The 16,111-nt window shown below is 41.6% G+C and overlaps 1 protein-coding gene across 1 annotated transcript in view; it reads right to left on the bottom strand.

The window, feature by feature from the left end:
- cacna1fb (calcium channel, voltage-dependent, L type, alpha 1F subunit) overlaps window positions 1-16,111 on the bottom strand; it is a 108,491-nt gene that overhangs the window by 36,783 nt on the left and 55,597 nt on the right. Inside the window, 6 exon segments of the mRNA XM_041799068.1 lie at window positions 2,286-2,437; window positions 2,984-3,087; window positions 3,162-3,358; window positions 5,379-5,531; window positions 5,925-6,076; window positions 14,517-14,656. Coding sequence (XP_041655002.1) covers window positions 2,286-2,437; window positions 2,984-3,087; window positions 3,162-3,358; window positions 5,379-5,531; window positions 5,925-6,076; window positions 14,517-14,656 — 898 coding nt within the window.

The following is a 16,111-nucleotide window of genomic DNA, read 5'->3' as shown; positions in this document are numbered from 1 at the left end:
CGGTTTTCGAGGTGACAAGAGACTTTTATTGCCTTTGCACCTCCTCTCACTGACTCCAACTCATGTTCATCTGTAAGGTGAGTCACAACAGACCGTTTGACTGGATTCTGATGATTTCAGCCCTTTATTGAGGAAAAATATGAACAAACTGCCGCGCTGTTGAAAGAAGTTTAGCTTTTATGATGATGTGTTAAAGCTGATACAGCACTCTGTCCTGTATCTGAGCGCGGCTGCATTCACATCTCATCCGAACAGTCTCAGAGTCCATTTGAATCGCGCCTGAGACCACCTCCCCAAGTGCGCCTGGGTCCGGTGCCCAGGCGCGGTTCGTTTGCATTCACACTACCAAAACAAACCGGACTTTGGGCTCAAGTGCACTCAGAACCGGGACCGGCCCCCTAGTGTGAAAGCCACCCTAGACTGCATGCAGGCCAGTGTATGCCCAGCCCTCTTTGACTGTGAAGCCAGGCTGTTGTAACTCATTCAGAATGTATCTTGGCATTGTCTCAGTGGCAAAGGTGCTTGTCTGGATGGAAGCACATGTTGCTCCAAAACCTCTCAGTATTAGTGGTGCCTTCACAGATGTGCTAGTGACCCCTGCTATGGGCTATACACCCACATCATCACAGAACGCAATCTGGATGGTCCAGATGAACTCAAGCCAGAGAAGTGGGCGGAGCTTCTGGATGTTGTTGATGAACTGACAGTGGTTTCTGAAGCATTCCTGGGCCCATATTTTAATATCCACCACAGAATGATGACGGTATTTAATGCAGCGTCGCCTGAGGGGTCACAGGTCACCAACATTCATAGTGTTTGTCAGACCTTCCCCTTTGGGTGCAGAGATTTCTCCAGATTCTTTGGATATTATTGACTGTAGATTTACACGTTGAGGAGTGTTGCTCATAAACTGTTGGACTATTTGCCCACGCAGTCTTTCACAGAGAACTAACACCATCACTGACTGTGAGTAACTGAGCCTTTCAGGAGTGTGACACAGACACAGAAGCCATGGTGTACTGGTTTAACTGGTGTTGGATTAACTAGTGACAGTCTAGACAGATGTTCTGGACGTGGCTTTTGATGACTCTTGTTTACTTTAAATTATCCTTACTGCAGTGTTTCTCAACCCTGCTCAACCAAAGAGCCAAATTGTTGAAAAATACCTTTGCAAGAGTCAAAATCTAAGTGGTGAAAAGTGGCAAAAACAGCTTAAAGTAGCAATAAAAATAAGTTAACGATGGCATAAATGGTCAAAATGTACCAAAAAATGGATGAAAATGAGTGAAAATGGGGAGAAAAAGTGGAAAGAGTCAGGAAGTAGCAAAAAAAGGGTGAAGGTAGAGAAAAACAATTTACAGGTGGCAAAAAAAGGTCTAAAAGTGAAAAAACATGGCAAAAAAAGAGTGAAAAGTGAGAACAATGGGCAAAAAGCAGTCAATACTGGCAAAAATGGGCAAAAAACAAGGGAAAAAATTGTATTTAATGGCAGAAGGATGCTTAAATGGGCAAAATATGGTGAAAAGGACAAAATGGAAAGAAGTGGCTAGAAGTGGCAAAATGGGCAAGGAAATAGGAAAATAGTAGTATTTAGTGGCAAAGGCAGCTTAAATGGACGAAAAGTGGCAAAAAAAAATGGTGAAAGGGGGCAAAAAATTGAAAAAGTGGCAAAAAAATGGTGAAAAGTCATACAAAGAAGTGGCAAAAAGTAGGAAAAAAGGTGGTATTTAATGACAAAAGGTAGTTTAAATGGGTGAAAAGTGGCAAAAAATGGTAAAAAAAGGGGCAAAATGTTTCCCTTTTCAAGATTTTCTGGGGGAATAATATTTACAATTGAGACATAAAAAGCCACAGATAATCACTAAAGAACCACGTGTGGCTCCAGAGCCACCTCTCAGTATCACTGCCATAGAGAAATAAAGGCCAAGTGCTTGGAGCCTACATGACTATTATGGGTTTCTCTGTCTCGTGTGATAAATATAAATCAAGCACACGTACGGCTGTTTTATCATTAATTTACACATTTCAGAGGGAGAATTCCACATTTGTAGCTTTCAATCTAGAAATGGTTTAAAGTGCATCACTGATGTTTAAATCCTCAGTCTGGTTAGTAAAGATGTAAGAGACGCTGACTCTCTGCCTCGTTTACTCCAGACTCACTAATGGGATTTAATTAGCTCCATTAATTGACTCACATTAAGCCGTTATTGCTGAACGCCTTTTTAAAGAGGATAAATGGACGAGCGTTTGTGGCTCTGATTTAAAATCACAGCTCAGGATCTTACGTGGGTTTCCGTCCTCGTCCAGCTCGTCCATGTCCTCGGCCTGTGTGATCCAGTCCATGTACCCGCACAGGTCCTCCTCCATCTGCTGCTTCTCCCTCAGCTTCTGGAAGTCTCCGCGAGCCTTCGCCTTCTCTCTCTCTTTGCTGAACTCTCTGCAACATTCACACAGCATCCAAACAACATTTAAACCTCATGATAACACTTCAAACTCACAGCAGCATTTTAGTTTTTCTTTCCCTTTCTAACAGATTTTTGGCAATTTTCTTTGCAGATGACATCAACCTCTTTGTCTCAGAACAGAACAGAACAGCTGAACAACTCTACTACAAATAGAGCACGCAGCTTATGTTCAGGGAGGCCACAAACTCAGGTATAGCCATAACTGAGGTCAGCTGATCTCATCAGCCCTCAACAGCTGATTTGTTCTAGGCATGCTCTTGGCTAATCACTCTCATGCAGCCTGATTTAAACTGCTCTAGCCTGGCTATGCCCTGCTCTCTTTGCAAGCTGCTCGTACAACCCTCCTCCACCCTAGCTCCTCCTTTATCCTGATCAGCATCATTCTGTTGTCACTATAGTTACTCTGCTCTGAGGCACCATTATTATTCAGCTCTTGTTGACATCACAGAGACTATGAACATGTTTAACCCTAAATTCTGTGGATTTAATGAGAGTTTAAGTGTAGAGAGCAGACAAACCCGCTGAGGACTCCCAAAACCAGGTTGAGAACAAAGAACGATCCAAAAATGACCAAACTGACGAAGTAAACCCAGGGCAGCTCGAAGCCGATGGCGTCGTTCATCTGCACACAAACAGGAGGAAGTTAACTCACATTTATATGTTTAGAGTCTGGTCGGCCTCAGAGGGTTTTCTTACCCAGTAGAGGACGTCGGTCCAGCCCTCCATGGTGATGCACTGAAACACCGTCAGCATGGCGAAGAAGAAGTTATCGAAGTTCGTGATTCCTCCGTTTGGACCGTCCCACCTCCCCCGACACTCCGAGCCGTTAATGACACACTGACGACCGTGGCCGGCGAACGCACACGGCACGGGGTCGTCCTCCACGTAATTATCTGGAAACAAAGAGATAAAAACAAACGTGCTTAGATTATTGACAGTCTTTATTCTAAACCTTTTTGAGTGTTTGTTGTTAAATGTTAGCTTCTGTTATTTTTGGGGTGGAAATAAAGCCTTCCAAACCTGCCTGGCCCCCAAACCTAAAAACTGGCTGTCCCAGCCTTGGCCTAAACCCCCCTTAACCTCCAGAGACCCGAGCTTTTGTCGGTACAGATTTTTCTGTTTCTCCCACTCATTAGGGACTAGGACCTGATTAGTAAACCTAAGCCCTGTCTTTAAACAGGAAGTAGTTTTGACCAAAATACGTTGTCTGCATAAGACAACAGGCTTGCACCATTTTATTTCACTTATTTTTCTCAAAATTTCAAAGCAAATTCTACTTTAATTCCAAATTCAAATTCCCCCCAAATTTACAAATAAATTCCAAGGACCCCCCCCCCCCCCAAAAAAAAATCTGTAATATCTGAAGTCCCTAAAAATTCCATGAAGTTTCACGGAAATTTAGAAGGAAGTCCACTACTTAAATGTCCAATCAAATTTCTGAACTTTGAAAATTTTCCTAAAATTATCAAGAGTTAAACATTTCCAATTCCCTCCCAAGAAAATTCCTGAAAATTTCAGGAAAATTCCCTAAAATTAAAAGCAAATTCCACTAAAAATTTCAAAGCAAATGTACAAATAAATTCCGTTCAAGTTCCGTGGAAAATATCCAAAAAAATACAGGAAAACTCTAAAGAAATTAACAACCCAAATTATCATTCAAATTCCCAAAACTTTAAAAATAATTTCCCAAACTCTCTTGAAAGTACCAAAGATAAATTGCCCATTTTCGTCACTTTTCACTTATTTTTTTCCATGTTTTTGCCACTTTTCTCCCCTTTTTGACACTTTTAGACTACTTTTTGCAATTTTCTGCTCCTTTTTGCCACTTCTTGCCCATTTAAGCTGCCTTTTGCCATTAAATGGCACTTTTTGCCCAATTTAGTCACTTTTCACTCATTTTTTGCAACATGTCTGCCACTTGTAACTTATTATTTGGTCATTCCCACCCATATTTGACACTTTTATCCAGCTTTTTGCAATTTTTTTGGCACTTTTTACCCATTCAAGCTTTTTTTTTTCAACTAAATGTCACCATTCTCATTTTGCCACTCTTTGATGCTTTTGGTCCATTTTCCACACCTTTTTCTCTAATTTTTCTCCATGTTTTTGCCACCTTTGGACATTTTTTGCCACTTTTCTCCCCTTTTTGCCACTTTAATCCTACTTTTTGCAATTTTTTGCACAATTTTGTCACTTCTTGCCCATTTAAGCCACCCTTTGTAATTAAGTGACAATTTTTGGCCCAATTTAGTCACTTTTCACTCACTTTTTGCAATGACTTTGCCACTTTTAACTCATTATTTGGTCACCTCCCACCCACTTTTGCCACTTTTCCCCCACTGTTTGCCGCTTTTTGACCATTTTTTCCACCTTTTTCTTGATTTAATAGCCACTTCTGGAATGTTCCTGAGCCTATGCAGTGATTTCACAACAGAATCATGCCTTTTTTTAATGCAGTGGCCCCTGAGGGCCCCTTCAGCCTTGACCCTTGCTCTCAGAGATTTCTCCATATTCTCTGAATCTGTTGATGATATTATGGTCTGTAGATGGAGGAGATTCAAAGTCTGAGAATGGAGGGACATTTTCCACAACTTTCAGACCCATCTTTACTTCTGTGAGACTCTGTCTCATGAAGATGCTCCTCCAGCTCTTTCTCATTAGTATCTCTTACTTTTTGTTTCCCTGTCCCTACTTTTTTGAGATGTGTAGCTGCCTTTTAATTCAGAATGAGATAATATTTTTCTCAAATGTTAAAATGTCTCAGTTAAACATCTGATCGGTTGTTTCTGTTCTGTTGTGAACCAAATATGAGTTTATTAGATTTGACAGTCACTGACTTCTGGTTTTATTTACATTTTAAGCAGCGACCCAGCTTTTTTGGAAGCAGGGTTTTACTGTAGGTCTTGTTCGTACCTGTTCCAGAGTAGTAGCAGGTGCGGTGCATGCGTCCGATGAAGAGCTCCAGCCCAATGATGGCGTAGATGATGATGACGAAGAGGACGAGCAGAGCGATGTGGAGCAGAGGAACCATGGCCTTCATGATGGAGTTCAACACAATCTGTAAACCTGACACACACACACACACACACACACACACACAGACAACCATTAACGCCTCGCTTCTATAGGAAGCTAGAGTACAGGCAGACCGCCATACGACTTTATAATGACATCTTTCCAAAAAACATGGGACGTTCCTGACCGACCAATATCTTCATTTCCTCATTCTGGGCCTGCTTTAGTCCTGATTATTCTCCTAGCACATATTCTAAAGAACTAGGTGGGAAAAAACCAATAATATCAGTCTCTGCCTGTGGAAACAGGAAGTTGCTTCAGGTTTCTGTTAATAAATAAATAAACTTGTGACAGTAAAAGGCCTCCCCTCTACAAACACCAGCTACATCCATGAGTAGAAACCAGGCGTCACTAACATTCAAAAACAAGGACCAGTAAACTCACTAGGGACTCCAGAGACCAGTCTGAGGGGCCTCAGGACTCTGAAGGCTCTCAGAGCTTTGACGTCCAGACCTCCAGGTTTCCCCGGGACGTGATGAGTGGTCGCCTGCTCGCCAGATTTATGAGTCATCGTTTCCAAGACGACACTGAACAACCTGCATCAACAGAAACAGAAGAAGAAGAAACTTTAAGGCTGCAAATTTACTTCCTGTTCCACTGTGACCTCACGATTTCACAGAAACCACTAGGGGGCACACTAGAGAGCTCAGGCTTCACTAGAGCGCTCAGGCTGTACACAGCTACCTGATGTGAGGGATGTAAACTATAAGCATGGAGGGAGTTTCTACGATGTTAATTCAGAGAGAGGAAGTGCCAAAACATGATCATGAATAATCACCAATCAATATTAACATCAGATCAGACTGATGACTGATCGTCTGAACACACTCGGTTTCTACGACATTCTCTGTGCATGGATATAACACCACTCGTGTTTTGGTTTAATCTGTGACCATGTTAACTGGGGACCCTCAGCTGACTGTTCATAGATGGTCATTACAGAACTGCTGAAAATACAAAGTTGTCTTTTTTAGTTTTTCATTCTAATATTATAATTTCCTCATCAGATAAATATTTAATAAAAACTTAAAGGGGACATATTTTACCCTTTCAGATAAGTTTATATCGCTCTCAAACATGCCTGTGAAGTTTGTTGCTGTAAAAACACTCCAGTATTGATTTCTGCATGTCTAAAACCCCTCTGTTTCAGCCCTGCTCAGAATAGCTGTTTCTGTGTCTGTGGCTTTAAATGTAGAGCTGTCTGACTCCGCCCCCTCAGGAAATGGGTGTGGCTTAATGGATGTGGCTTTCCTTATCCTCATCTGCCAGCTGAGAGGAGGATCAGGAGAGGGGGGCGGAACTTACTTCCAAGTGTGGAGGTGCCAACCAAACCTGGGGGCGGGGCTAACTCCCTACATGACATCATGAGGGGGAAAATCTGAGAACGGCTTGTTTCAGTACTTGGGAGGATTGTGGACAGGGTCCCATATTTTTGTTAGAAAAGCCTGAAAAGTGATTTCTGCATATTTATGATTTCCCCTTTAACTGGTCCAAACAGCCACAGACGCGCTATAATGAGATTCAGCAACCACCTCCTGAATGGTCACACCAACCTTATTTTTCATTAACTTTGCAGGTTTAAACTTTTTAAACAGACTTTACATGTTTGCAGTGACAGTAACACATAAAGATGTAGGCCCCGTCTACACGGAGACGAATTCAGGAGTCTACGCAAAAGCTTTTTGTTGTATCAGCATTTCATCCACACAGAAACGGCATTGTGAGTCCCAGGGTGCACAAATCCGTAACAACTACCGTTTCGTCTCCGTGTGGACGACCAACAGCATCTTTCTTGAAATGATTACTTCACATATTGTGTAGCTCTCCTAAGACGCCTGCGCGGGTCCGGCCAAAACAACAATGGCAGACTACAGGGTTATGTTGGTGCTGCAGAACCTACTGAGCTTGTTCGGGCTTTTACGGCAAAATCTGACGCTCCTTTACCACCACCGTGAAAAGCACACACCAGATGTTCTTAAATCCAACGTGGAGAACAACCAGAGGGGCAACTGGAAGAAAGTGTGGCCGTTTTTAAATATTCCTACTATACTAGCGGTGCGTACTGATTTGCCCAAAATGCAGTATGCAGTATGTGAACAAATGTAAAAGTTGCAGTATGCCAAAAATACCCGGATGACGTGCTGATTCGGGAAAATTTCACAGAATGCATCAGACCAGTCTGCTTCGCCTACTGTTACCCACAATGCAAAGCGCATGGGTCAGAGTTTGTAATGGCAGAGAGCGGCAAAACTTTCACCGGAGCGGCTGACTGTTACAAAAGGTGCCATTACCTTTTATCTCCACCTGTCTAACATGCTATAGGGAAATAAGCTGCAATAAGGTCACTGTTGTTTTTGTTCTGCGTTACGGCTCGTAACGGCCGGAAAGGTGTTGTCAAGTGTGTCCTTTCACTGCACTGTACATGCTAAGCTAAAAACAATGGCTATAAAAAATCCCGAAAAAAAGAAAAAAAAAAAACACTTGCCAGATTTTTTCTGTACGTAAATGGAAAACACTGTAGCGTCGTTTAATATTGACCAGGGTATGACGTACATCTGTATACTGGAAACCAGCTAAACCGGGCCAAGCATACTACACAATAACGTCCCACTGGCAGTTATACTGCACGCTACTGCTGAACGCAGAACGCAGTGTGGAAGACATACTGGAGGTGAGCTTCTCTCTTTTGGTGCATTTCTGTGGCAGCAGTACAGCGCCACATACAGGCTTGGCATGTGCACTACAGCGTTTTCAGTCAGTTTCAGTTGTTCCATGCTAACGCGGATATTTCCTGAAACGATCCTGTGATACGGAATACTTTTCAACACGAAACGGCAAAATATCGTTTTTGTCTCCGTGTGGAGAGCTATATCTTCTGTCAGCTCGTTTAGTGAGCTAACTGACATTTATTCTGAAGATTTCAACACTGATTTAAACACTGAATTATTATTTTTTTTATTAAGACCTACTACACAGTTTAGAAAAACCTTTAAGGCAGTAGTCATCAACCACATCTGCACAAGGGCCAGATTTAGTCTCCACAGAGACTCTGGGGGCCGGACTTTCAAATAAACAAAAATTTAATAACTATTTCAATCTGATTAAAATATGATTGTATTAGTATTTGTATTTCATTTCAAACCCCAGGATATTTTTAGGTATTACAGTGAGATCTATCCCTGTTATCTATAATGCAGCAGGACACAAAGAGACAGACCGGCCCACAGAATTGTCCGGACCCCTGAAAATCCCAAATAATGGGCCCTCCCCAACTGTGAGTCAGCACTAATATTCATTCATTTTTGACACTTTTAACCCTTTCATTACTTCATTTGGACATTTCTGCAACATTTTCTGCCCCTCAACTTATTTTTATTTTTTATTTTTTAAAGATTTATTTTTGTGCCTTTATTAGATAGAGGAGGACAGTGGATAGAGTTGGAAACAGGGTCAGGGGTGGGGGAGAGACGTGCGGTGAAGGGCCTCAGGCCGGATTCGAGCCCAGGCCACCCGCGTACATGGGGAGCGCCTTTAACCACTGGGCCACCTGCTCCCCCCCCCAACATATTTTTGATCATTTTTGCCACTTTTAAAACAATTTTTGCCACTTTTGCCCATTTTGACACCCTTTAACCCATTTTTGCAACTTTCCTTCCAATTCCTGTTCCCGTGTCCCACTCTTTAACCACTTTTCACTACTTTGCCGGGCTGTTTTTGCAATATTTTTGCCACTTTTAACTAATTTTTGATACATTTTTGCCTCTTTAAAACAATTTTTCTTTTCTCTAACCCCCTCTTAAACCAATTTTCCTGCACATTTTGCCCCTTTGTGCCACTCTAGTATCCATTTTGCCACTTTTGAACCCTTTTTCATCACTTTTTTGCAACATTTTTGCCACTAATAAGTCAATGTTTATCATTTTTGCCCCTTTTTTCTTCCTTTACCAATTTTTTGCCACATTTTAACCTCTTTTCCTGCACATTTTTGCCCCTTTGTGTCTCTCCACAACCCATTTTGCCACTCTCTCACCCCTTTTCATCACTTACTCAGGCCATTTTCCTCAACATTTCTGCCAGTCTTAACCCATTTTTAAAAATATATTTACTAATTATGAATAATTACGAGTGAATTTCTGTGAAAACAGGTCAAAATCAGATCATTCTAAAACTATTTCATTAGTCATTTTTTCTGGATGGATTTAACAGCTGCAGACATTTGAAGCCAAAAGACACTCCTAAAACCAGAACATCTATTTTTCCTCCTTTTCTGAATTTAATGATCTTCTGAGGGCCGGACAGAAAGCTTTGGGGGGGCTGATTTGGCCCTCGGGCCGCCAGTTGATGATCAGTGCCCTAAGTATTTTTGAGAGATTTTCACATCATAAAGACCTGGACGATGAAAACCCGGCCCCATGATCCTCCTCTCCCAGATAAACATTCCAAATGAATCCCAATCAGCTGTTTGGAAGGACACGCTCATTTTTGCTCCTCTGTGTCATCAAACTCCGAACAGAGACCCTCAGTGTCCCACATACAGCAGCCTCTCCGTGCATCATCTCTGACTGCACATGGAGACCCTCAGGCGCCGTTACCAAGACAACAGGCTTCATCATCGTCGCCCCGAGGTCGTCCTGAGTCACGTCAGCGTCCCGCAGCGAGGACATGAGAAAGCGCCGCGGAGAACGTGCAGGAGTCGCTGTGACCTCAGCAGGTGACACTAAGACAACACAAATGTTTTCAGCTGGCTGCTTTTACAATTTAAATCAGTTTTTAAGATTTAGCTAAAAGGATTTCACGTTTTACCACGAGTTAACATTGTAGTTCTGAATTTGATAACCTGAATTTACTTTGTCGGTTCATGCATGAATTTCACACACTGAGGGAGCTTTAAAAACGGTGCAGCATAAGTGGGCCTGAGCAGATGTGAGCTGCACCCAGAGTACTCAGGGAGACTTTAGACCTGCTTTCACATCAGGTATGTTTCGTACCACTTCCTGTCTCGATTGCCCACCTGCACTCTTCCTCACTGGCTGGCTTTCACATTACCAGCATTATCCTAAGCCAGAGCCCAGACCTGTATGGACTCATGGAGCTGGTCTGCAAATCCACCAAGAAGAAGAAAGAAGAGGAAGCAACCTTTGCAACCACTCAGGTCTTGAGCTGAGGGATGATTAAATTCATGCAGGCAAAGGAGTTCATCCTGCAGCATGGATGTATTTTAACCGTTTTAATGAGATCAGCAATGATCCTCTTCATTTTTACACATCTACTGTCCAGTTTAGAGGATGAAACGGGCCTTCTGTGATGGTTTCAGAGCGGACAGGAGAGATTTATCACCTTTGCACCTCTACTCTCCGACTATAACTCGTGGACATGTCCATCTATAAGGTGAGACACGACAGACCATTTATGAACTGGATTCTGATGATTTCCACCGAGCATTTAGAAAAGTGTGGCATTACAGCTGACACAACTCTCAGTCCCGTAAAGCAGTGGTTCTTAACCTATTCAGCCCGGGACCCCCAAAATAAAGGTGCCAGAGACCGGGGACCCCCTCTGCACAGTGGGCTTCTCTGAGAAGTCAGAAATTAATCAAGCATAACATTCAACCACTAAAACTCATTTTTCTGTTCAGGAATGACAGTAAATAACTATAATTTGACATATTAATCAAGAAATATTAATGTGCTTTACTATTTTTCAGTTTTTTGTAAATCAGTAAATTTAAAAAATTCATGGATAACAATAATAATTCTATTTTAGCATTAAAAATATCATTTGGGTTAAAGAGCTTCTACATATTGGTGTATTAACCATTGCAGAAACATTAAAAATGATTTTGGTAATTACCAATGCTGTTAATTTAGGGCAGCTGTGGCAGAAACCTTACTTCGGGTGGTGGTCTAATAAATATGTTAAGCACTGTAAATGGGCTAAAGTAACAAAAATTAGATAAAAGTGGCCAAAAAATAACCAAAAATGGATTCAACTGGCAAGAATGGGTACAAAAAGTGGTAGAAGTGGATTAAAAAGTGGCTGAAATGGCTCTTAAGTGCAAATAATTGAGATCAATTAGGTGGCCTGGGATGAAAAGTTGATATAAAATGGCAAAAATGGGATAATTGTGGTTTAAATGGGCAAAAAGTGGTTAATAGTGGCAATGATGAGGCAACAAGAAGCAGAAAGTGGCAAGAATTGGTTCAGAAGTGACAAAATCAGGCAGAAAAAGTGATGGAAAGGGTTTGACATTGACAAAAATGGGTTTTAAGTGGCAAACAGCCAAAATGGGAAAATTTGGTGTTAAAAAGTGTCGAAAAAGGGTTAAAGTTTGGCTAAATTGGTGTAAAGTGGCAACACTGTAATTCAAAAAATATTCCCTGTTTTTATTCTTTTTTTTTAGGCATCTGGAGACCCCCTCTCAGTGTCTCTCCTGCACCAAGGTTGAGAACCACTGCTGTAAATGAGCACGGTGGCATGCATGCTCATGCATGCTGGGGTCTGCTTGAATCGCTCCTTTCACCACCTCTCCAAGCCGGCCCCGGCCCGGTGTTTGAGAGCGGTAGGTTTACATTAATGTGGAACCAGACTTTGGGCCCAAATGTGCTCAGATCTGGACCCATGCCCCTTTTTTCCTTCGGTGTGTGAAACTCATCCATGAAACAAAAATGTTGGTTTACTGATTAGTAGATAAACCTAATGGCAGCGCCCCCTAAGAATGTTGTCACATATTTGTAAGATTTGGCACCATGCAGGAGTTAGCCTTTACGTTTTTAGTTATTAAATAAGGTGCCTACGACTTCTATTTGATTCTAGCATCACACACATAGTAAGATTTTACTAGAATCATATCAAAGTTTAGAATTCCTGTGCCATGACATCTGCAGCGTGCATTTTTGGATCTCTATTTTGCAGCATGTGCATGCATTTAGAGCTCTCTTCTGTAGGGTGCATGTATGCATGTGTGCTTCTTTGTGTGTTTTGTGCATCGTGTGATTACAGTGAACACTGATACAGTCAGCTGTCACAAACGCTCAACGCAAAAACTACAAAATGAGAGAAAATGTGGCGTCGCTGCGGGCTCTGTTCCTCCACTGACCAAAGGACTGAGAGCTGCACAGTTTACTGCAGTCACAAAACATTTACTGACACAAAACATGCAGAAAACACCAGAAAACACACAGAAAACACACATGAAGACGAGTAAACAAAAACCAAGGTCCGAGACAGAACCGAAACCGAAGACAGAGCCGGGGTCGGCCGAGAGAACGAGGACAAAAGGAGAGTTTACTGCAGTCCGATCAGATTTAGCACATTAACTGTTCTACACTGCTTCACAAACACAGAGAGGACCAGAGGGAAGAACACAGACCCAGAGAGCAAGAAGGAGCAGAAATGTGAGGAGAAAACGAAGATTTAAAGAGAACAATAGTCTAAATAAAGAGCGTGCTGTGGTCACATCTGATTTACTGAAACTACTGTTAAACAGCGCTGCGACTAAACACGGAGATTCAACTCACACAAGGAGAAACAGAGGGCAAACAAAGAGGAGAGCAAAGTTAACATATGTTTCTGAGAGTGAGAAGATCTGCCTGTTCTAAATCAGAGTTTGACTTCCTGCTTCTCCAAACCTCGGCCTGTTAGGGCTGATGAAATAATGTCTTCATTTCAATTAATTACAAAAGAAATGATGTGTCATAAATATAAATATGGGCTCCTTAACCAGAGCCACAACCAGATGATTCAGATCCTCCAGTTTCCTCACCTCTCACCAGCTCACACCATTCATTCATCTACCTCAGAAACCTGTGTGACCTCCACCAGCTTCGTCCAACAATCCTTACACCCATCTCTACATCCCACAACCCCATAGGCATCCCTTTATCCCTACATTTCATCACTATTGCCCTTTTCTCTACATCCCTTAACCTTTCCCTTTATCCCTCAAACACAATCATTATCCCTTTATTCCTCCATCCCGTGACCCCTACCTTATCCCTAAATCCCTCCATCCCACAACTCCTATCCTTATTCCTTTATGTCCCCATAAAAACCACCCTTTCTCTTCCTCCTTGCACCCCACCATCCCACAGCCCCAATCTTCATCCCTTCATGCCTCCTCTTTTGACCCTTAATCTTATCTCTTCATCCACAACCTCTACCCTGATTTCTAATCCCTATACCCCAAACCATCATCCCTTCATACCCCCACCCTGGAACCCTTATGTGCATCTCTCCATCCCTTGACCCAAACCATTTTCCCCTCATCCCTCCATTCCAGCACCCTTACCCTCAACTCTACATCCCAAGACCCCTACCATAAACCTTTTCTCCATCCATTCCTTTATCCTTATACTAAACCCTTCATCCCTCTATCCCTAAAACCTAATCATTATCCCTTTATTCCTCCATCCCTTGGCTCCTACATCATCCCTTCATTCCTCTATCCCACAACTCTTACCTTTCTTCCTTCATCCCACTACCCCTACCCTATCCCTTAATCTCTTTATCCCACAACTCCTACACTTATCCCATCATGTCTTCATACCTTGACCCCCACCCCATCTCTTCCTACTTGCATCCCACCATCCCACTGCCCCAACATCATCCCTCCATACCTCCTCTCTTGACCCCTAGCCATGACCCCTACCCTGATTTCCCATCCCTATACTCCTACCATCATCCCATCGTGCCTCCGCCCCATCACCCTTACCCTAATTTCTCCATCCCTTTATCCTGCAAGCCTAACCCTCCTCCCTTCATCCCATGACCCTACTATCCCTAAACTCCTACCCTTATTTCCTCATCTCTCCATCCCTTAGACCCCTACCCTGTTTCCTTCATCCTACCATCCCTCCTATTTGACCCCCTAACCTTTCCTTACCCTCATCCCTTCATCCTCTGAACTGTGCCCTCATCTCTTTGTTCAAACTTCATATTCCAGAATGTTCTGACGTTCTGCAGGTTCTGTTTCCTCACCCGACGATGACGATGACGAAGTCAAGCAGATTCCAGCCGTTCCTGATGTAGGAGCTCGGGTGCATCACCAGACCGTAGGCCAGGATCTTCAGGAAGGTCTCGATGGTGAAGATGATGAGGAAGACGTACTCCACTTGTTCCTGAAACAGAGGACAGTCAGAGCGGTTAAAGGTCGTAAAGGTCAGACAGGAAACAGGGGAGGAGACGGCCATGACTAAAAGAGAGAGAAGAAGAGGCTTAAAGCAGCTGAACATGTTTCTTTAATCATGTTGTGAGGTTTCATGATCATGACATTATCAGATTCAATTACCATCATCGCCACGCTGCTGCTCAGATTATGGCCGTAAATTTGACGCCAATTATTCACTGACACACTTTTTTACGGCTTATTTGCAGAGATGACAGAACAGGGAGGAACATTTTTATAACGACTAATTTTCTTTTAAAGTTTTGAATAATTAGACGAAATAATTAAGAAAGGCAGAAATAACATACATGTTTAACTGTTTACATGCAGGGAGAGATCCTACAGCACACGCACAGCCTTCAGGCTCATGTGGTTACACATTTAAGTTGTTTTGATATCCTCATCTTTCTGTCAAAAACCCCAATTCCAAAAACATTGGGACACTGTGTAAAATGTGAATAAAATGGATTTCATTGATTTGCAAATCCATTTCTATCTATTTAGTTGAATACATCTCAAACACAAGATATTTAACCCCTTAATGCCTGTTGTCGCATATTTGATACACACTTTTATGATGCCTCTATCGAATTAATATGCTCAATAAATTACTAAAAAAAACCTTCTGAATACAATCTGATAAACGATAAAAATGCCCCCAAGTGGATTATCAGTTACCAAAAACACCTAATGGATGAAATGAGATACTAAAAATATAGTTGTTAAATTTTATGGAAATTTGGATTTTTTAAAATTTCAATAGAAAGGTAAATGAACATTTCAGTTCCAAAAATTTGAATTTTCTGGCTGTTATTTGTGTTTTCAGGCTTTAAGGGGTTAATGGTCACAATGAAAATATGACATAAAATTGGAAACCATGAGTCTAAAAGGCAAAAATATGAGGAAAAAAAAGGAAATTGTGGGTTTTAAAGGTTGAAACATGAGATAAAAATCCAAAATTAATACTTTAAAAGGTCAAACTATAAGAAAAAAACAAAATCATAAGTTTAAAAGGGAAAATTATGAGATAAAATTAGAAATCGACTTTAAAAGGTCAAAATATAAGTTTAGATTTTAAATTGTGACTTAAAATTCAAACATGGGATTAAAAGTCAGACTTGGGTGTGTATGAGGTCAAAAGGTGACATGAAACGTAAAATAATGAGTTAAAAAGGTCAAAATATGACTTAAAATTGAAAATTATGAGAAGCAAAATCAAAATTACGAAATGTTTTTTTCTTCATTCCTGACTTTTTATTTAATTATTTTTACTCTTTTTCAAATTTTTGTGACTTAAAGATATTTTTAAACTATCAAGGTTAAAATTTTTTCATTTTTATACTGGAGTGAATCTGGTGGGCCAGTTATAACTGTGCCAGGGGCCGGATTTGGCCCCTGGGCCTTGAGT

The sequence above is a fragment of the Cheilinus undulatus genome, linkage group 11, assembly GCF_018320785.1.
Source record: "Cheilinus undulatus linkage group 11, ASM1832078v1, whole genome shotgun sequence".
Lineage (NCBI taxonomy): Eukaryota > Metazoa > Chordata > Actinopteri > Labriformes > Labridae > Cheilinus > Cheilinus undulatus.
The sequence above is the reverse complement of the archived record's forward strand: the minus strand, read 5'-3'. Positions and strand labels throughout refer to the sequence as shown.